Here is a 23,144-nt window from a genome sequence, read left to right as displayed (position 1 = left end):
TTCTAAATCCAGCCCACGGATGGTCTGGGAATCAGCATGTTTTTACATGAGTAGAATGTGTGCTTTTATTTAAAATGCATCCCTGGGTTATTTGTGGGGCATAGGAATTCATTCATTTTTTTCCAAAAGAAAAAAAAAAATAGTCCGGCCCCCCACAAGGTCTGAGGGACAGTGGACTGGCCCCCTGCTGAAAAAGTTTGCAGACCCCTGACCTAGATTAAGATTCTCCTGTTCCACCCACTAAGCTATCTCCTCTATTTGTCACTTTTTTATTTTCTTTCAGAAACGAAAACTCAAGTGGCTTACAAAAAAAAGAGACTTAAAATACAGCAGTGTTATATATAGAAGAGCAGATCAAGTCATTTCAAAAATTTATTTCGCGAATTCTATGAAGAGGTTGCAAAATCATGGGCATTTCTATCAAAAAGAGGGGATGCTCTGTGCAAAACTGAACGCTGCTCGGTCTTGAAGGAGGAGGACACCCTTTTTTATAACGGGCTGCTCTAGTCAGGAATAACTGTCAGCTTGCGCCTTCGCAATCCAAGAGGAAAAGAAGGCTGCGCAGGTGCACCTCCCACGACTCCCTCCCCCGCGCCCCCAGGCGAGACCCGCGCGCAGGCGAGCACTAGGCCTGGGCCACAAGACCCTGGGCGGTTGCGCGAGATCTGCGCGGTGCATTGTGGGGGACGCCCTGGGCTTGAGGGTGCCGCCATTTTGTCTCTGTCACTCTCGTCAGCGGCGCGGTTTGGGTGTTATTGAAGGAGGGGGGGCGGGCGGAGGCGGCGGCGGGAAGGAAAGAAAGAAAGCGCTGGAGGCCGCGACGGAGAGGCCGGACTTGACGAGCGCGGCATCATGATTTCGGCCGCCCAACTTCTGGACGAGCTTATGGGCCGGGACAGGAACCTGGCCCCGGATGAAAAGCGCAGCAACGTGCGGTGGGACCACGATAGCGTGAGTATGGCCGAGACGCGGCCTCCTCCTCCTCTATCGCCGGCCCTCGTTTGGTCAAGGCCCTTTTGCGCGCGCTTTGGGGGGCGGAGGTAAAGTGGAGGGGAGAGAAGATGGGCCAGTTAGGGCGAGGAACAGGTTTACCTGGCGGAGGTCCTAAAATGGGCAGGAGGAGGAGGAGGAGCCGCTCCGCTATTAACTGCTAGAATAGCTCGCAGGCAAAGAGGTGAGGGCACCTTAAGGCCCTGCGCAGCGGGTAGCGGGCGCGAAGGGCAGGGAGCCTCGAAAAGCCTTTGCGGGAGGAAAACGGGGTTGCGTTTCGCGGCCTTGGGGGTTGAAGGACAAACAAGGAAACGTTGTACCCCCGTTGTGTTCACGCTGAGGATTTGTGGTTGAAGCGAACAAGAGCTAAACCTCTGGATCTGGGGCGTCTGCCTTTGGGGGGCACACGGAGCGGGAGATTTGAGGCCTTTGGGGAGGGCGAGGCACCCGCTGCTCTAATAAAGGGCCTACCGATCCTGTAGTTTCAACTCTTTTTTAAGGTGTGATGCTTTTAAGATCGCTTGTTCCACCGCCTTCTAATACGAAGCACAGCTGCCTACGAGAGAGTGTTAGCAACCGGAAAGCATTGCAGTGCTACTATCTGGCGAAGTGAATAAGGCTGCAAAATACAGGCACAGCTGAAAACTAAAACATGCGGGGGACCGAAATACACTCGAGCATTGATCTGGCCAAAGGTCTGCAAAAACACAAATTTATTTAAAGTATTGTGCGAGGGGTTGGAGATATGCAACACCTGGGGCAGGATGTTCTAACGTCTGAGTGCTGCAGTCAAAGGTCCTGCCACCTGTTCCCGCCAACTGTGCTTCAAATGAGGGCCACACATGGGCAAGAGTCTCAGCACTTGACTTAGTAGCTGACTGTATTTTAGGAGAGGAACTGGCCCTTTGGGTATCCTGGTTGCACACAATATAATGGTAATGGTAGTTGTATCTGGGAAATGACTGGCACCTAGTGATATACAGGAAGAGGTAATATGATTCCCACATCTTCCCCACTCAGAAATCAAAGTGCTGCATTTTGTACCAGCTGCAGTTTTCAGACTGTTGTTTAAAGGCAGCTCCACAAACTCTAATTGCCCAGCCTGAATGTAGCTAAACCATTTGTGGTTGTAGCCAGGTCTACCTTATCCACAAACAGTGCTGTGATTACACCAGCCAAAACCAAGCAATCCCACTGTTGGCCACCATCACATCTTAGAATCAGAAGCAACACTGCTAAAAGGCAAATTTTGCATTTGTAAAGAATGCCAGACAATTCCTGCAGACTTTGCAGGAATTAGGGATTTGTGACCATTGAGTTTCTCCAGAGGCTTTGCTTCTTAACTCCTGACAGCAGTGAACGTTCATTTACATTGAAAGAGTACATTTCCCCCCTTAACAGCCAACACAGTTTTTGATTTCATAATGTCAAGAAGCATTTTGCTCCTCTGTTATGGCATTGCCTTAGGAAACTCTGGGCAGGCTACCTAAAATGTGTTGAAGTCACACTCCTTCTGAAGGAGCAGGTACCTAACTTGAGGGTGTTTCTGGATCCATTACTATCATTTGAGGCTCAAGTGGCCTTGATGGCTTTGAGCAATGGCTCAGCTGCATCACCTTTTGGACAGGAACAACCTAACTTCTGGTGTCTAAGCTCTGATGATCTAAGTTGGACTACTGCAGTGTGTTATACAGGAAACTCCCCATGTTGGCGGAACATGTGTACTGTAAGCCCACCCCGTTCAGCCCCCTTTCAGGGCCACAGTGTGCATGTCGGTGATTACACACCAATCAAACACATGCAAAATAGTTGTTGTCTGTACATTGAAGATGGTTCTGCAACTGGTGCAGAATTTAGAGGCCAGATTGTTGACTGGGATAGAACTGTCTGAACATATAACTGATTTTGGCATGACTGCACTGGCTATCAGTTTCTGGACTCAATTCAGAGTGCTGGTTTTGACCTTTAAAGCCATATGTAGTTGAGGACCACAGTACCTCAAGAACCACTGCTCTCCTGAAGCCCTCAGTCACCATATGAGACCCTTCGTTGTGTGTCCCCCTCCACAGGATATTTGGAGGGTGTAGTATGCTCTTCCCCGAGATGCACGCCTGGCACCATTTTTATCTTATTTTTAGGCTCCAGGCAAATACTTTTCTCTTTACCTTGCCTCTGTTTCCTTAATTTGAAAGGTGGCATTGTGACCTCTTTTAGTGGGGTGGGATCAGTAACTCATCATTCGTTGTATCTGTTTAGCTGTACAGTGGTACCTCACAAGACGAAAAACGCGCAAGACGAAAGAGTTTTCCGTTTTTTGAGTCGTTCCGCAAGACGAATTTCCCTATGGGCTTGCTTTGCAAAACGAAACGTCTTGCGAGTTTGTTTCCTTTTTCTTAAAGCCGCTAAGCCGCTAATAGCCGCTAATAGCCGTGCTTCGCAAGACGAAAAAAACCGCAAGACGAAGAAACTCGTGGAACAGATTAATTTCGTCTTGCGAGGCACCACTGTATTTTTAGATTGTTGTTGGATGTTCTTAATTGGTTTTAATGTAAGTTGCTAAGGGTCGCTCTTTGAGAAAAGCAACTCACTGATATAACCAATATATAAATTGAATAACCTCTGTGCAGTTGGGAAAATGTTTCTGATTTCCATGTGCTAGAACCTAGTGTTTAGGAAATTTCCAGAGAAATGTACCAATATCTTCCTCAAATATCGGCACTACACATGGGCAATCGGTCATCTGCAGACATTGTTTCACTGGCCCCTGTTTATAAAAGCCGTTTAAAGATGGCACAAAAAAGTTTTCCTTGATTTCTCCCCCCCCCCCAGAAGTCAAATAGTGGCTCATATAGTATATACGTTTCTTTAACAATATATTGAAAAAGTGTTATTTCCTGCTCACTTACAGAGCAATCCATTACCTGTCTACTCTGCAGTAAGTCTCACTAAGTTCACTGGTGTGAGCAGAGCAAACCTAGCCAGACAGATACACCAGCATAGTTACCGTATTTTTTGCACCATAACACTCATTTTTTTCCTCCTAAAAAGTAAGGGGAAATGTCTGTGCGTGTTATGGAGGGAATGCCTACGGGTGGCATGCCTACGGATTTTCCTCCTCTAAAAACTATGTGCGTGTTATAGAGCGGAAAATATGGTAAGCTGCAGCCTATCAGATCTAGTCTGGAGGTGGGGCAAGGTTGGAGGACAGTGTAGACATTCATTTTCTGCCTTTCCATTGGCTCCTGTGTGATGAATTTTAGTTGCACCTATATTTTGGTGGCATGCTGTGGAGGCGGAACCAGTGAATGAAAGGATTTAATATGCAGTGTAAATCTGTTGATCCCTCTCCTTGTCCCTGACATACACTCTTTTTGCCCGTTACGCCAACATAACTTCCACTGGCTTATTTTATGCCAAGATGAGTCATTTGCTCAGCTTAAGTCCAGGATAGGGTAATATTCCACATCCTAATTTCTCTCAGATGGTGCATTTAGGAGTTAGGATTGCATTGCTGTCTACTGAGGAACATAGGAAGCTGCCTTATACTGAGTCAGACTATTATCTACACTGACTTGCAGTGACTGTCCCTGATTTCAAAACTGAATTCAGCCTCACCTAGAAGGGCTGGGGATTGAACCTGGAACCTCTATGCAAAGAAGATGTTCTCCCCCTGAGCTACGTTACTGTAGGATTGCAGCCTCAGGTGCTTCCATAAATGGTTTAAATGAGAAGAATTGAGATCAAGTTGCTAGTTTCTTTCATTTTTATGACACCAGAACCCCAAAATATAGCTTCTTGTGTTTGGGTGTAGACAATTCCAGCAACTGGTATTCAGTAGCATCGCTGCCTCTGACTTTGGAGGCAGAGCATAGTCATCAACAGCTCTTGACTGAAATTCTCGAACAGTGTATTGTATAGGTTTTTACTTAATTTACTTGCTAGCCATAGGAAACCAGGAATTGATGCAGGTAGGTGAAAAGTTGTTGGAGAAAGGACAGATTGTGCTATTCCTCTTCTGACAGCCCTCTAAAAGGGCTTGAAGAAATGAGTCCGTACTCATCCATACTGTAAAGCTTACCTAGATGGTTTGTGCTTAGGATATTTTAAATGCAGCCAAAATTAGCACTGGTGGGTAAGGTTGGTTTAAAAAAGAGAGAGAGAGAGAGAGAGAGAGAGAGAGAGAGAGAGAGAGAGAGAGAGAGAGAAAGAAAGAAAGAAAGAAAGAAAGAAAGAAAGAAAGAAAGAAAGAAAGAAAGAAGAATTGGAACTGGAACAAGAGCAAATTACTTAATTCTCTTACAGCTTTGTGTCTGTCTAAATTTGATGTGTAAGGAAAGTAACTTAAGTTTCTTCTTCTCAATCAGGTTTGTAAATATTACCTTTGTGGGTTTTGTCCAGCTGAATTATTCACAAATACCCGTTCTGACTTAGGTAAGTGCCTTTGGGTTTTTTCCTTATATTATAGCAAATGTCAAGGTCATAGATAGAAGCTGCTGTGAATAAATATTTTCTTTGTTTACCTCTTATATGTATGGATGGAGACAGACAGACACACACACACACACACACACAGTCACAAAATCATCTCATTAAGATGACTAAAAATCTTAGATTTGCATAAGTTCAGAGCCATTAATGTGAAATTTCCAGAAAATTTTGTTTTAGAAAGTTTTCCAAAAGAAATTCATATACTGTTTAGGGTAATTTGCCTTAGAACATTTTCTGGTGCTCTAGAGAGTGATATAATTGGTATCTTTATTTTATTTGAAATTAGTAAATAGAGCAAAAGCAAACTGCAAAGCTTACCTAATGTTCTCTACATTCATTGCAGTTGGGATCTGTTCATTGTTTCTAATGAGCTTATAAAACAGAAAATTTTCAAAAGAAAAATGAAGCACTGGGGAGGAGGGGAACATTTTCAATTACTGGAAAATGTTCTGCCTCACATTCCTATTCATAGCAGATTGGGTTACATTCTAGGGCCCCCATGTGCATAAGCGAAAATCATGTAAGTGGGGAGCCCCCTCTAAAAAGCCTATAAAAACTCATTTTTTCCTGCTCTCCAGTTCTATCCACACAACTCTCTTCAACTAGAGTCAAAGCTCGGGGGCTAGCTGAAGGATGCATGGAAAAGCAGTAGCAGCTCCTTAAGAGCTCTGAGGACTCTCTAGCTCTCCTGCCATTTCCCAGTTTGAATCTATAGTATCTTTCTATTTTCTGGTGGCACCTGTATACACAGCTGTGTGTGAGTCAATTGCGCTTAAGTGGACGGACACCTATATATGGCTTCTGTCAAAGAATCAAAATGCAAACTTCCAGGTTCTTGCAAAAACCCTTTAGCAATAGTTTCCCTATCTTTCCATCATTTATGGCTTTACTCCATAGCTAACTATATACTGTCAGCTTTAGTGCTGTCATGCTCTAGTTCACATTTCAGATCCAACGGCAGTGTTCCTAAGACTTCCACTAGCGTTCTGATTTTTAATGTGGATCGTACCAAAATTGTACCAGGACAATATCACAGATATTCATGGGTGTGTATTTTAAAGATGTGCCACCAACAAGGTTTGGAATTGTTGTAGCATTCTAAATTGATAGGTAAGATCTCTTCAGTACATTCTGTTTCTGGAACTCTTTGCCTCGACAGTCATGGGCTTCTGTATTCCAGAGGTTCATAACCAGTCTTTATTAGCTCAGTAAATGTTGCAGGGGTGTGATCCGCTTGTTCTTGTGCTGTCACTGATTCCATTCAAACTTTGAAAAACAAATATGTAGCCAAGTACAGTTGAATCTTCATAGAAATATATTGCTTCACTTTCCTTAGGCTTGCAAATCTGTACCCTACCTCACCCCATTTTGTCTCTGAGCAAATGACTCTTGATTTTAAACCTTAGCCCTGCTCTGGTGTGTCGGTGGAATATTGATCAGGTTACAGTCATTCTGGTACTATGCCAGCCTAATGACAATACGCTAGAAAGTCATTTAGAACTGTTAGTACTGTTGTGGAAAGGCACCCCAGTTTTAATCTTTACATTAGTTTGGTTAAAAACTGTTGAACTTTAGCCAGGTCTTTGTTGGCATAGTGTTATCAGAAAGTCATTTGGATGTATCATCATTATTGCTTTTATTTCTAGGTCCTTGTGAGAAAATTCATGATGAAAACCTCAGAAAACAGTGAGTGTGTTAGTAGTTATAATTAATAAGAAGCTAATAAATATAATTAAGCAATAACACAAGCATTTAAATGAGGTTTTAAAAAATCCTCAGTTAAAATTTCACGAGGTGGATAGCGTATAGTCTTTCGTTGTTAGGTAATATGGAGATGACCTTTATCTGAAGTTTAATGTAATCATTTCTTTTTTAACATTGTCAGGTATGAGAAGAGTTCTCGATTCATGAAAGTAGGCTATGAAAGAGACTTCCTTCGGTATTTACAGAGCTTGCTTGCAGAGGTGGAACGCCGAATTCGAAGAGGTCATGCACGTTTAGCATTGTCTCAGACTCAACAGGCTTCCGGTGTAAGTACAAAAGCAGAGGGCACGTTAAACATATATGGTCTTTTGGGTAATATCCTTTTGCAGAACTGTTTACAGAACATATTTTCCTCTCTCCCTTGCACTTCTGTAATGGGCCCCAAATCTACTCTAGTGTGGGAGCCTGCAGAGGGCAGGGGAAGAGGAGCAGTCTCATTGCACATGCGGATGCCCATTCATGTGATGTTGGATACCACCCTTTGTATTTTCTTATAAGTGTTCTTTAAAGTAGAATAGATACACATACTTGACCAGGAGTTATAGCATGTTTGAATTACCGGTCTTAACTGTGTTTCTCAATGTATATACGGTTCACTTACTGCTTTATAAGTTCCTTAAAACTGAACAAACACAAGAATAGCAGGATACAACATAAGCCACACTTGGATGAAACGAATATATGTGCTGTTTGAAGTTAACTTTTGAACTCTTCAGAATCGAGTTTCTAAATGTGTACTGTTGCTCTGGTGGTTAAGAGATAACTGAGTGGTAGGTGGAAGCCACAGTGTGGAGGGTGAAAGCTTAGCTTTCAGAATTTCCAGAAAGGGACCCTGCAAGTGCAGAACCCATATTTGGGACTGCACAGAGACCATGTACAACAGAGGTGGACAACCTCCAGTCCATGGATCAGACTTAGCCTTTCAGGCCTTCCCCTTTGGCCTTGCAGACTTTTGGGGCAAGCCATGTCTACCTGCCCTACATCTGATGTCATCCTATTAACTGTGGGGCTTGCCCATAGCTGCCTTGTGCACCTCCCCAAATCTCTGACAACCAGCTGGTTTTCAGGAGCCTTCAAAGCATTGCACAATGCTAAGTAGGATCACACTCTTCACATCAGCTGCTGCAAAGGGGGAGCAAGCCTTCTGAGTTCAGACTCAATAGGAATCTCTGGTGCACCCATTTCCAACACTAAGTAGGATTCCCCTTACTGCTGGCCCTGCCCTTTTAACCTTTTAGGAGCAAACTTTAATGGCAGGGAGGGGCTTCAGAGAGCAGTTTGGCAAACCGTTATCTGAAGCAGTTTCATCCCTCTTAACGTTGCTCTAGCAAGGGATTTTGACAGGTAGACAGGATCACTCACCTATCATATTTGGCCTGTAAGACCACTCTTGATAAGGATCTGGCCCATGGAGCCCAAAAGATTCACCACTTCTGATGTAAATGAACTTATTGTGGAATTTTTGCTTCTTACAACTTACTCTTCGATATGAGTTGTGCTGTGGACATGACAAAGCAGAACAGTGTTTTGTTGCACTTGTAACTTTTAGGTGTCTGTTGTCACTTTTATTTTAATATTTAGCAAGCAGCAGGACCTACTGGTAAAAATGAAGAGAAGATTCAAGTATTAACTGACAAGATTGATGTACTTCTACAACAGGTAATTGTCTTGAATCATACATAAATGTTTATAAAGTTGGATCAAGACATTATACTAACTTTGTTCTCTCTCTATTAGATTGAAGAACTAGGTTCTGAAGGAAAGGTGGAAGAGGCTCAAGGCATGATGAAACTTGTTGAACAGTTAAAAGAGGAAAGAGAGTTGCTAAGATCTACAACTTCGGTAAGTAAGAGTCCTGTTTTTCTCTAAGTCTGGAAGCCCCAACAGAATACAGTCAAATAAACTTGACCTCACAAAAGCCTTATTTTTCCAGCTTGTATTCTTCCAACTTGTTGAATAAATAGTTTCTTTGATTGCCACCAAAATATTTTCATACTTTATTAGTCATTGAGCTTTAACCATGCGTATATGAGATTATAGTGGATGCTTGGGTTGCGAACGTGATCTGTGCGGGATGCATGTTCGCAACCCGCAGCGCCGCGTCTGCGATTTGGTGCTTCTGAGCACACGCAAAGCGCCGAAACCTGGAAGTAAGCCGTTCCGGTACTTCTGGGTTTCGCCACGTCCGTATCCCGAAAACATGCAGCCTGAAGTGTCTGTAACCCAAGGTATGACTGTAATAGCCCGCATAAAAGACAAATCAATTTATGGGTCAGAAAAATTGGAGGATTGTTTCTAGTGGCATCGTTCCACTGGTGCAAAGCTCTTTGATCCAGCAGAGGCTTTCAGAAGTAGCAGAACAGGGAGGGGGGCAGTTTTCACTTCTTCCGCCTCCCCTCCCTTCAATTGTTCAAGAAGGTAGGGGTGCTTTCAAGATACAACGCTTTATGTTTAGAATAAACATAATGTTTAGAATAAATAATGTTGCTAGAATGTGTCCCTCACTGGGTTAATATCCTCTCAGATACACAGGAATGCAGAAAACACTTTGAAAGAGGGAGATCTTGGCCAAATCCCTGTTCTTGACCTATTAAGGGATAGAGACCATCTTAGAACTTCAATAAGACTTTGGAATTGAAATGAACCCAGTAGAATTTTAACACCATGGAGGATTATGACTTGTTTTTTATTATCAGATGGCAGCCTTGGGTTTAGAGGGGTTGTTAAATGCTATATTGTGTGCAGCTGGAATAATATGCTTGTCAGTTGCTTTGCAGATAGAATTGCATGAAGGTCTGTTTTAAAGATGCAGCTGCACTTGAATTATAATGCAGTTAGACCAATCTTGTGATCTGCTTTGGGCATGAAATTGTGTGTATTTTTATAGAAATTGGTTAGCTGCTTGCATGCCAAGGGGTAGGTTAAGAATTTGAAAAATAAGTTGTATTGTTGCTAGGTAAATAATAAATAAAGTGTTAATGTAACTAACTGTTTTAACAAATATCTTCTGTTTCCAGACAATTGAGAGCTTTGCAGCTCAGGAAAAGCAGATGGAAGTTTGTGAAGTCTGTGGAGCATTTTTAATCGTAGGAGATGCACAATCCAGGGTAGATGATCACTTGATGGGAAAACAGCATATGGGTTACGCAAAAATTAAAGCTACAGTGGAAGAACTAAAAGTATGTTCAATCTGCATGTATATATAGATCTGTATGTGCTTGGCAATACTGTCAACATATAGCCTGTGTATGTGGTGATGCCACTATAAAAATGATTTTAGAATGTGCCATTATGAACTGAAATACTCAGAACCTTGTGATACCAAGTAGGTGAACTTCTCAGCTTATATTCTTGAATACTACCAACAGTTAAAGTATTGACTTATTTTTATTTTCATCCATGTTATACAAAGGTTAAAGTACATACTGACCTGATTCATACATATCCCTAAGCCAAACCATGGTTAGGCGTGAGCAAGCAAGTATGCAGATACTTACAGCAAAAATGGCAGTTGCTTCTGGTCTGCTCAGAACTACCAGGACTCATGGTTCATTTTCTTCCAGGCACAAACCTGGGTTCCAATCACAAACCTGGGTTCATGAGTAAACTATGATTTATCACAGAATAAACATGCTTGCTCGTGTTTAGTTCTGGTTTGGCTTGGTATTATGTGCAAAGTGGGCCAGTGTCAATTATTATTTATGGGGAATGGGAAAACCAAAAGTTAAACAATATATCAAAATAGCCACCAGCATAGGATGAGAAAGTAATAAGGTAAAAAATAACTGGATTGATATAGGTGTTTGCAGTTTCGGATCTGTTTACTGAGCTAAGACTGACAGAAGTTGGTATTATTCCACGAGTTTCAGTAAAAAGCATTGACAGTCTTAGAACTGTCCCATACAAAATGTTATATGTTCATGGCACTTCTATACATAATTTAGGTACATATTTTGATAAATGTATCCAGATTTTAACCAAAAATTAACCAGTAGTCTTTGAAATGGTTTTGCTTTGTTGATGGCCTATTCTGTGGAGTTTTAAGCACTATACGTACACATAAATGTATACATATAATGCATCCAACTGTAGTTAGCTGAGATTCTAATCTGCCAAATCAAGGTACATTTGAGGACAAGGTGTTCAGTACAATTTTGTTCTTGCATTGAGCAGGGTTCTTCAAAAATATGTTCTTTGTGTGCAGGGATACAGCCTATTGCTCTGTGGTGGATTGCCATCTGTCATGGATCTGTCCTTTCAGCTCTACAGTTCTATGTTTCTATTTGTATATACGTTATCATTAATGTTACCAGATAATGGAGATGCTTTAAATTTTATCTGAAATAGACTGTTAAAGAGTGTTTCAAATTCATGTCATGGTAGTGAGTATTGCCCTTTCTTAAGAAGCATGAAATCTTCCAGTTGGTTTTGGGTTTGAGCCCCACATTGGGCAAAAGGTTCCTGCATTGCAGGGGAGTTGGACTAGATGATCTTCATGGTGCCTTAAAATTCAACAATTCTATGATTCCAGTAACCTTTCTGTAATACTTTCCTTTTTAAGGAAAAATTAAGAAAGAGAACTGAAGAGCCTGAGCGTGATGATCGGTTAAAAAAAGAGAAACTAGAACGTGAAGAGCGAGAGAGGGAACGTGAAAGGGAAGAAAGGGAAAGAAAGCGACGGCGTGAAGAAGAAGAAAAAGAAAAAGAGAGGGCTCGTGATAGAGAGAGACGAAAGAGGAGTCGTTCACGAAGCAGACATTCAAGCAGAACTTCTGACAGGAGGGGTAGTCGGTCAAGGGACCATAAAAGATCAAGAAGCAAGGACAGAAGACGAAGCAGGTACCTGTCTGGGAAGGGGCTAAGGACATTAGATTTCTTTGAAGTTAATTGAATAAATTGAAATGGTTGATGAGTCAAGAGAACATCTAAAGGTGTAGACTTTGTATTCCTGAGAAACTGAGGTTTTTAGTACTTAAAATTCCTCACAAGTACAGTGGTACCCCAGGTAAAGAACTTAATTCGTTCTGGAGGTCTGTTCTTAACCTGAAGCACCACTTTAGCTAATGGGGCCTCCTGCTGCTGCTGCGCCGCCACTTCATGATTTCTGTTCTCATCCTGAAGCAAAGTTCTTAACCCGAGTTAATATTTCTGGGTTAGAAATATTTCTGGTATGTAACTCGAGGTACCACTGTATCTGAAAAATTGGCATAAATAGGGTTTAACCAGTTTTGAACAAACTTTGGCTTACATTTCTCAAGGCAGTTTTACACTAAGCACTGTGCAGCAAAACTGTAGTTTATATCAAAGCTTCATTTAACTGTGAATGTGCCTCCCCCCAATTTTGCCGGTCCATATGTGGATGTGTCAAGTTTTTATGTCAAGTTTACTTGTGATAAATTTAGGGAAGTGCTTTAACTATTATTGGGGATAGTCAACTAATTAACTGCATGAGCAGAATGACTTCTGCTTGTGCAATGAGACACTGGCCCCCCCCCCACCTTGTCCGTTCCCCACACCATCCCCAAATCTGCTCCAGAGAGTTGAGGGAACCCCTGGAATATATCTAGGGACATGGGGGGGGGGGGGAGAATGTCCCATTGTGCAAAAAAGAAATCCTTTCATTGGTGGAATGTTCACATTAGCACCAGGTTGAATTCCACCCGTTCTTCTTACATTTTTAGGAGTCGAGATCGACGCAGAAGCAGAAGCCATGATAGGTCAGACAGAAAACATAGATCACGTAGCAGGGACAAAAGGCGGTCAAAGAGTCGGGATCGGAAATCTTACAAGCACAGAAGCAAAAGCAGAGAGCGAGAACAAGACAGGAAATCTAAGGAAAAAGGTCAGTTCATATGACTGGTGAAGAATAGTTTTTCTGCAGAGCTGTGCCATGATCTTCCAGTGATTGCTGCCCCCATAGATTCCTTCTGAACTCTTAAATACAAACTTTTAAATACTTGATGCACCTTTCCTTCCCCCTTCCAGTACTGTAGCATATTATATATAAAACTCTTAGATTCCAGGTAGATGAGTGTCTTTTGGCTGCATACTACCTCAGTTTTTCTACATCTGTGAACTTAAGTTCAGTTGAGTCTTCTATTACTGCCTTTAGGTGTGTGTTACCAGGGGTGGGGAAGCAGTAGGCTTGCAGATCTACTTGTTTTTTGCTAGAACTCTTGAGATCCACCAACCAAAGCCTGGTTCATGCTGTGCAATAAATAAAATGAGAATTTAAGCATTCTGAGACCAGGTATTTGTTTTGAGTACCAGAAATAAACAGAGCTAATTGCCCTGCCACACACACACAAAATTCAACAGTATATTCAGAACCATGTTTTTGGTGGTGGTTGTAAAACAACCAGGAGTCAGAAATCCTGATCTGTAAATAACCCAGACATTTACCAATCAATCCTGATCTGCCTTCTGCCCACCCCTCCATTTTGCAGACTCAACAATACTAACAGTAAATTGGTGTGATATTTAGATTGTTCCTGAAGACATGGTGCATAAAAATGGTATGTCACTACTGTTCCATGTTCTTACGTACAGTTACAGTTGCTTCCCTTTGGTGAACACTTTTTTCTTCAGCCTCTGTGGCTTATTATTCATCCTCGTCTGCATTTCCAACACTTTAGGAATATGAGAGAGCCTAACTAAAGTCTGTTCTTGGCTTGTTATTTATTTTTCAGGTATTAAGTATATATTTTTTTAAATCAGTGCTAATGAGTGTAGTAGTTTTCCTTATTGTGGTGGATACTGCACTGGCTGATTTCTTGCAGATACACTGTCCATATTAGCATGTAATGGTAATCAAGATTTAGTGCAACATGATGGACTTTAGCAAATTTTGGGCTCATATGCTCTCCTCCTACAAAGCTGAGATAAAGAATTCATAAGCTTCTGCTTTTAGTTAACCAGAGTTTGCCATGTTGTTTGAATATGAAATTGTGGTAAGGACTAACCTTGCTTGGTTTCAACAAGCCAGCTTCAGAAACCACAGTATATCACTCCAGGTGACACATCAGCCACAGTAAGCAAAAGCTTCTGAACTGTTCCTCTTGACCACACAGAAGAGGCGAGCACACAAGTCTCAAGCTCATTGTAAATCATTCCATTGTTTGTTACTTTGTCCACCCAGAAATAACATGAAAGCCCGATTTCTCAAATTAAGAATCCATGTTAGCTTCAATTCCCATTTTTAAATGACACGCACATACATAGCCATGTAATGGGATACTTGCAAAACCTCGAAGGTCAGAGGTACACCTCTTGTCTAAAAGATGTTGAGTAAATTTCTGGCCTCTGGAACAACTTTCAGTGTAGTCTTCTATTGGTAATAGATATGTCTGTTAACCTCCCATTTTCAAGCCCATTATCAAAGTAATTTGGGAAATGGCCTGTTTCACCTGGGGTTGTTAGTATACATGCTCTGCCCTAAATTATTTTATTTGATACACTGGAATCTCCCTTCTCAGCATGTGGGTCACTTACACTGCAATCATATGCCTGTCTACTGGGAAGTAAGCCCCAAAGTTAAACTGAGCTTACTCCCAGGTAGGTGTGTAGGATTGCCGCCTTAGTGGTGAACAATATGAATGTTTAGTGTTCTGCATAACGCTTTGTGGTCCCCACATTGAAAGGAAGCCTTTAAAAATGGTCATCAGCCAGCCAGCCTCTTCAAGCTTCACTCCCTCAATTTTGGATAGTATTTCATAAATCCTTTTAAGGTCTCCTTACTGGATAGAAGCTTGGAGGTTTTTTTTACTGCTTTATGCATCTTTTGTATGTATAGAATGATGGTCATGAATTAGATATGACTGCCTGTTATTCGCCTCTAGAAATAATCTTCATTTTGATATGTTGGTTGTGTATTTCTTTTTATTAATGCAAAGTTGAATGAATTCCTGCTCAAGGAAGTATTACCAAAGTTCCCAGGACTGTGATTAATAAAAGCAGAGTAATGGTAATGGTACAAATATATGGTTCTGACCCAGTGAGGCAAGCCTGATGCACTCAGCTGTGTGTAGGTACTGTTCTAAAATGGGGCATCAGAATAGGCTGCAGAGTCTATTATGGCATTCATTGGTTCTAGAGAAGACAACAGTGACTCAAAATAACAATGTACTTCTTGCATAAATAGTGATTTTATTATCTCCAGGGGGTCCTCCATTTAAACAATCTTAGGCTGCTTCATTCTCTTCTATTCAATGCCTTTTGTCTGGATTTTCAAGAAACTGAGTTTGGGTATAAACTAATGGTTTTGTAGCTTAGTAGAAAAACACTTCACAATTTAATGGTATGCAATGCTAAATAACATTTATCTATACCAGTAACACGGGAAGTCATAACCTCCTAGTTTGCAGAATATACAGCTCATTTCCCCTTTCCCAGTCACCCTGTAACACTAAAAAGTGGTGTGACTCAATTACACTGCACACGCCAGCTGAGGGTGTGTTTAAATACTATTCTTGCTATTTTTCCACTTTCTTTCCTACAATTCTTTTGGTGGTGTGATTGTGGTTACACTTGGAATTTGACTTCCTTCCATGTCACTTGAGCATTGGTAAAAAAAATTGTTAGTCATTGTTAAGCAGCTGTATTAATGTCTGTCCTCCTTACATGTTCTATATTCTATTCTGTTGTACTTATGAAAGCATGCTTTAAGTTTATTCAGTTAATTACACATAGGACCTTTCTGAAGAAATCCTCAGTGAAGATAGGTGTATAGAAATTCTCAACTGGTATAGTATTGAGGAACTGGAATTTTAAGCGAATCTTGCTCGTTTCCTTGCATTAAATTGAAGTTTCATAGTGAGAAAACCCCCCAGATCTGAGAGAAACTGAATATAAAATAAAATGTCAGTTCTATTAACTTGACAGTGAAACACTCCACGCCCCCACCCCGATTTCTGACCCTATCCAGTGAAACAGTTAAGTTTCTCTTACTTAAGCACAGCTAGTCAGTATTTGAACAGATGGCACTGCAGTATTTGTACTGTATGTGTGCCCATTTTATTTCCCTTTTTATGGTCATAAAAGCAATTTTCAAGAAATAGGTAGAAGGATTATACTCCTTGCAGATATGCTATGGGGGTGGGTAACAAATCTTTCAACAAATAGAATTATTCCCTGAGCTCTACTTACCAAATCAAAGATAAAACTACTTTAGCGTAGAGTAGACAAAAAAGTTTTCATAGTATAGCTTCCTATTTTAATTCACAGGCCAATAGGTCAATAACTGTTTAACAGTTGCCAAGAAAAACGCCTCTCTCCCCCATCTGTCCAAACTCAAAGCAATAAAACACCTTCCGGAGAATCTACATATTTTGCCCATTTAAAGGGCTGTTGAGCTCTATCGTATCTACATAGGACAGAAGATAAGCTTATTGGACTGACAGCTAGTCCTCTGCGGGGCAACAAGACTGCTGTTCCTCAGTGGATCTACATGTGAATCGGCGATACCTAATAAAGCAAAAATTGAAGACTTTCAAAAAGGTCAGTTAGTGCAACCTATCCAGGCAATTATTACGTGGAACAGACACCTCTAAGAGTTCCAAAGTTAAATGGACTTTGCTGACTGGTTTTCTCTCAGCTTCAAATATTGAGTGTTTTCCCTTAGGCAGTGGTTCCTTTGTAGTTCCTCCCCCCTCCCCTTTTTTTGGCTGTTATCTGCATAATCAAACTGTTCTAAGTTTTCTTGATAAAAGGAATTGAAACTAACTTCAAAATAATCTTTTGCTCTTGCAATAGGCGATAAGTAAGCCTTTCCAGAAACTTCACCCATACAGCTTTGACAGTCTCTTCTGTTTGTTCCCTGTTCTTTATTCTTTGCTCTTGCATTAAATACAGCCATTCAAAACATCTGTTTCCCAACCTTGGGCCTCCAGATGTTTTTGGCCTACAACTCCCATCATCCCTAGCTAGCAAGACCAGTGGTCAGGGATGATGGGAATTGTAGTTCAAAAACAGCTGGAGGCACAAGGTTGGGAAACACTGATTCTAATATACTTTATTTGGTTCATCATGCTGATGAGAGAAATACCCAAGTGATTTCAGTGTACAGCATACACGTCTTACTCTATATGCATGTTATATATAAATAAGTGCTTTAATGGGACAAAAACCTGGTAACCATGTCTGATACGGAAACTGCCCACCGTAAAGGGCTATGCATTGAATATAAGAGAAGGACACATGGCTGTCTTAAATTTTTATTTTTTCCAGGTAAACTCATGATTCTGGCTTTACTAATTTTATTGGCAGCCAATCCATTGTCAGATTCTCTTATAGCGCTACCTCAGCCTGATGATGCACTTACACAGATTACTTTCTCTCTTCTTGGCAGTGGTTGGCAAGTAGGGAGACAATCCCCAATCCTGGTGAGGTGATGGGGCATAGCAGGCAAATGAAGGTAAAGGAGGTGGGAATGGGCTCTGGAAAAAGAGTGAGGGAAGAGCAGGCACTACCATTTGAGAATAGTTCTTGAAGCCATGAAGAAAAAGGTTTGGGGAAAATGGGTTATCAAAAAGATAAGCATGCAGATCTGAAAAAACAGTACAGAATTTAAATGTCCTTAAAACTTCAGGCAGTAATATGCATAGTTGATTCAAATAGCCAAATCAAAATCAGCTCTGTGGTTTGGATCCAGACTTTGCCTTTCCCAGATGAAAGAAACTCCTTCCATCCATATTGTCAGCCGAGTGGGAGGAGAGGTAACGTTCGCCAATTCACCTCTCTGCAGCCCCCAGCCCCACCTCTCATGTTCTTCCAGAAGATGTTCCAACCCTCCAGAACAGAGTTAGAGGTGGCGCAGGGTGTTGCATTGAGGAGAAATAATTAAAACCACTCCTTCCTCTGTCAGCTGCAGTATCCCCACAAATGAAGTAAGGCCTGGATCTAACCCTATACGTTAAGGTTTGTTACCTAAGATCAATACTTAATCCTGTAGAAATTAAATTGCTCCAAACTGTTCTGTGCATATGCTGTCTGAGAGGTCAAGAATTCAAACATGTTCTGAATACCAATTGCGGGAAACCACAATAGGTAAGAGTGCTTTTGTCTCAAATCCTGCTTGCTGGTTTCCTACAGGCAGCTGTTTGGCCACTGTGAGAACAGGATGCTGGACTAGATGGGTCATTGGCCTGATCCAGCAGGCTCTCCGCCCTGGCCAGCCGATTAGGTGTTGGCATCAGAGGTCAGAGGATGCTGCCAACAGGAGTCAGACAACAGTCCTTCTTGCTCAGTATTTTCTGACCAGCAGTGGCTCTCCAGCATATCAGACAATAAGTCTTTCCCAGCCTTATTTGGATATGCCAGAGGTTGAAGCTGGGACTTTGTGCATGCAAGGCAGATAGATGCTCTACCACTGAGCTACGGTCCTTCCCCAAATTTGTACATGGTCTTGAGCTAAATTAAGTGATTAAAAGTCGTATGCTATGATGAATCTGTAGTTGTAGACACATTTTACACTAGCCTTTACATCAGGTAGTTTTCAGTTAGGTAGCATGTACATGGCTTGTGGGTTTTGACCAGAACTATCAAACAGGTCAGTGACTTTTGCATTGTAATCTTAAGCAGTTCTGCCTCCCCCTCTGTGCTATCCTTTCCCTCTGAACTCAGCAACTCAGTTCTTGTTCTTTCTGGTGGAATATTTCATTCAATATTAGCACTGTAACTTTGATCTCTAGTTTGCAATTTTACAGCCAATTGCTGATGTCTCGGCATATACTTCACCCCTGAAAAGCGTGATACCTTGTGTGTCTTTACTGTGAAGTCCATGGTCAATGTCTTCTTTCATGGCAGAAAAGAGGGGATCTGATGATAAAAAAAGTAGTGTGAAGTCCAGTAGTCGGGAAAAACAGAGTGAAGACACAAGCATGGACTCCAAGGATGGCGATGCTAAGAATGAGGTCAATGGGACCAGTGAAGACATTAAATCTGAAGGTGACACTCAGTCCAATTAAAACTGATCTGATATGACCTCAGATCAGACAGAGGTAAGTGCATTATTTCAAACTTTGATTAGGGCTTTTTGTTACTGTTTAACAGTGCAGCGTAAGTATGTACAGATGAAGATGGAGCTAAGTCAACAAGTAAGAAGAGGTGCTAAAGCAACTTCTGAAGGAAAACACAGTGTAGTCCTGCAAAATCTTTTGAGGTACATTGTTTTGTATCGGCTATTTTGTAGCAGACTCATACCCCCATTAGTGTGCCTCTTGGGAACATATTTGTAATCTAGTCCCTTAGAAGTTAATTATCCTATTTTTTATTTTTAGGGGATTTATTATCTTTTTTAACAATTTGAACTGATTTTGTAATTAAGTCCATATTGTGTTGGTGCATCAGAAACATTTGCTTTAATACTTAATATTAGAGGCACATGTTGGACTATTTTGTTTTTATATAAACTGCTAGTATTTCTTTGTCAAGGATGTTTCTAGTTTTTTTGCTTTGCCTTGCATTCTAATGCAGTTTGTTCTGTAACTCGAGAGCCAGTAGCATTGGATTGATGGAAGTGTAGGGTTTATGAATAATTGCAGCTGACTACCATACCTCACACAGCGTTGGTGTTGTGAGCGGCCCATGAAAAGCCAAATTAAAAATCAAGGATTCAGTCAAACTAAGCAGGTACTCATGCCAGGTACTCCTTTCTCTACCCACATCCATGTTTGAATGCTGTTGCCTGTAATCTTTAAGCTTACTGTTGTGTGTTTTATTTACAAAAAGTGAAAAGGAATCTTTGTGCATATATTGTGAAACTGTTAACCTGATATTAACTTGATTGGAATTTTCTTTCAACTGTGTGTAGGGATGCAGTGCTGCCCAGAATTAGATATCTTTATTAAATGCAATAAATACTACATAATAATCGCCTTGTAACATTCAATGCATTTCAAGTCTTTAAGAGGTATGTGTTTATAATTTCCTACTGCGTAGGAGAATTGCCAGGCAGCCATGGCACACAGCAGCATATACTGGCTGATACCAGACTTGGGAGGCAAATGAAAATAAAGGCCAATGTCAGAAACACCCAATAGGTATATATAAATGGCAAGAATGTATATAACCACATTGTTAGTTAAATGAAGCTAATCTTATACATAAATAATTGCCCCGTCTTGACCTGTGATTTCTCAGGGTCATAAAACCAGCTGATTGATTGATTTCCTTGCAACATAGTTAATATAGTTTCAGCTTATCTTCTAAGAACCCCTAACCAATTACAGTGCAGGCCTATGCATGCTTATTCAGAAGTAGGTTCCACTGTGTTCATTGGGGCTTACTTCCAAGTAAATGTGCATAGGATTTAAGCCATACAGTGCAATCCTCTGAGCACTAATGTTGCACACCCTTCCATTCGTTTCAGTGGTACTTGCATTTGACCTCTGTGCAAGCCCTGTTGGAATACATGGCTTCCCAACAACAGTGGTTGGTGAATTGTGACGTCATGTTTGTCCTTAACTGTCCAATACACAGGGGTGTTAGGTGTAATTTTTATGAGATGATTTTGAGGAGTTAAGCGGGCAGCAAGCAGACGCTGTTTAGGAATGGCAAATGAAAGTAATCTCTGTTCCCGCTATCTGACTCTCTTTTCCCAACATTTTGCGTTATAGGACAACCACGTGACAAGTCTGCGAAGAAGCCTGAAGACTGCTTAATACGAAGATCTGCTTTAAAATGAGGTGAAAGAAAGCTGTAGTGGCATAGAAAAAAAAATTAAAGTTCAGTTAGATTTTTTAAAATAAAAATTAATTCAGGACTGTTGTGACCTCTCAAAATGCAGAGAGAAGTTAATAAGCAAACATGCTACTGAGAATTTTAAGTCCTGTTATCATTTTTTTCCTATAAGACTTTTAAGGTGATAAACCAACATAACCTGAACACATGGCTTGCTCAGTGTTTAATTGCAAGTTTTCATTCTTGAACTTTGAAACACAAGGATAAATGTTTAGTATTTTGTGTGACTCCAACTAAAATAAACCCCATTTTTACAACAAAGCTATACCTGGCTTCTTGATATACCCTAATGGAAATACAGTATCTATGACTTTCTGTTACACATTTGATTGTCATTGAGTGTTTAATATTAAATAGACTTCTTTCCAAATAAATCAAATGTGTTCAAGTTTATTCTTGTCTATCCCCATGCCCCCACCCCAGATCAAAATGAGAGGTTGGAGTAATTCTCTTATCAAAATTTACATAACCAATTACTGTCCCAGTAGTTTCCATAGCTTTTTAAAAAGTGTAAATAAAGATAAAGAGGTAACGCTGCAATTTTCATGTGATTGTGTTTTTTCTTGGATATGCGCTAAGATATATAGTTAAGTATAAAAATATTTGTATGTGTTGTCAAAGTCAAACCTATTTGAGAGAAGTGAAGTATCAAGTTAGAAGCGAGAATAGGAACAGAAGACCATATAATCTGATACTCCACTCATTTTATGTACTGTAACCCACCATTTGTATACAGTGGTGCCCCGCAAGACGAATTGCCCTATGGGCTTGCTTCGCAAGACGAAAGCCCATAGGGAAATCTCCGGGGGCAGCGGGGAAGCGCAGCGTGCCTTCTCCTCTGTTCCCGGACCTGTCCTGAAGGCTTGCGGTGGGAGGTCCGGGAACAGAGGAGAAGGCGCGCAGCGCTTCTCTGTTCCCGGGGCTTGTGGTGGGAGGAGGGTTTTTCCTCCCCACCGCCAACATTCAGAATGCTGTTCTGAATGTTGGCGGTGGGGAGGAAAACCTTCCTCCCACCGCAAGCCTTCAGGACAGGTCTGGGAACAGAGGGGAAGGCGCGCAGCGCTTCTCCTCTGTTCCCGGACCTGTCTTGAAGACTTGCGGTGGGAGGAAGGCTTTCCTCCCCACCGCCAACATTCAGAAGGCTGTTCTGAAGGCTGGCGGTGGGAAGAAAAGCCCTTCTCCCCCGCCATCCTTCAGAAGAGTTCTTGCAGGGCTGCCTAGGCTGCGGATAGCAGCCTGCTGCCCCGCGCGAGGGGCGCTCTTAAGCAGAGCGCTCCTCGCGCGGGGCAAACATTCGCTACTTGGGGAGCCCTGCAGGACTTCCCCGCAGAGCTCTCCAAGCTGCGGGTAGCAGCCTGCTGCCCCTATCCGCAGCTTGTGGATAGCAGCCTGCTACACCTATCCGCAGCTTGGAGAGCCCTGCGGGGAAGTCCTGCAGCCCTGCAGGAACTCTTCTGAAGGCTGGCGGCGGGAGAAGGGCTTTTCTTCCCACCGCCAGCCTTCAGAAGACAGACTGTCCCCGGACCTGGTCTGAAGGCAGTCTCCATAGGAACGCATTAATTTATTTTCAATGCATTCCTATGGGAAACCGTGCTTCGCAAGACGAAAAACTTGCAAGAAGAAAAAACTTGCGGAACGAATTAATTTCGTCTTGCGAGGCACCACTGTACAGGAAAGCATGTAGAACGCATTGTCAGCCATAGGAACCAGAGAAAAGGAAACTAATAACCTTGTCACTGTATTTCTCTAATCCAGTCAGCCAAAAGTAACTAAGGGCCTACATCAACTGTTAGAAGACATGTTAGCAAATGCACACAGCTTCATGACAGGTGAATTATGAGGTGGGTGCCTAAAGCAAAATTTTAATTAACAGCCACTTTAAAACTCTTGGCTACCCTGTTACAAGTTGATAGTGCAAAAATAAAGCTGCCATTGAAAATTGTTCTTAGGTTCACAGGATAAAGCATCACATAAATACATTGTTTTCTGTTGGTTTGGTTTGCATTACATGCCTTTTTATATAAAACTACAAAAATAGTTTTCTAAATGCATAGATTTGCTTAGTTACCAGCATTGCTATATCATCTTTCAAACTAATGTTACTATGCAACAAGCAATATTCTAGAACAAAAACTGGTAACAGGAAGCACTTGTTTAAACCTGTT

At 41.5% G+C, this 23,144-nt stretch overlaps 1 protein-coding gene across 13 annotated transcripts; it reads left to right on the top strand.

Annotated features, from left to right (window-relative positions):
• The first annotated feature begins 721 nt into the window (after positions 1–721).
• Positions 722–21,519, top strand: LUC7L3 (LUC7 like 3 pre-mRNA splicing factor). Of its 13 annotated transcripts, none has more exons than XR_014165341.1 (13): positions 722–951; positions 5,355–5,421; positions 7,125–7,164; positions 7,364–7,508; positions 8,824–8,901; positions 8,980–9,084; positions 10,260–10,421; positions 11,804–12,081; positions 12,924–13,084; positions 19,045–19,185; positions 19,291–19,399; positions 20,179–20,279; positions 20,856–21,519. XR_014165341.1 is itself a non-coding variant. In XM_081899771.1 (12 exons), the coding sequence occupies exons 1-12, from the start codon at positions 853–855 to the stop codon at positions 20,222–20,224; spliced, it is 1,431 nt and encodes a 476-aa protein (XP_081755897.1). In that variant the 5' UTR covers positions 722–852; the 3' UTR covers positions 20,225–21,519. The 13 variants fall into 13 exon arrangements, 6 of the variants coding, with proteins under 6 accessions (XP_081755897.1, XP_081755896.1, XP_081755892.1 ...); XR_014165342.1 differs by lacking the exon at positions 20,179–20,279 and adding an exon at positions 19,714–19,869; XR_014165343.1 differs by adding an exon at positions 19,714–19,869 and having other exon boundaries at positions 20,179–21,519.
• The last annotated feature ends 1,625 nt before the right edge of the window (positions 21,520–23,144 follow it).

This window comes from Podarcis melisellensis, assembly GCF_964234715.1.
Source record: "Podarcis melisellensis genome assembly, chromosome: 2".
NCBI lineage: Eukaryota > Metazoa > Chordata > Lepidosauria > Squamata > Lacertidae > Podarcis > Podarcis melisellensis.
Note: the sequence above shows the minus strand (reverse complement) of the source record. Positions and strands in the feature narration are given on the sequence as shown.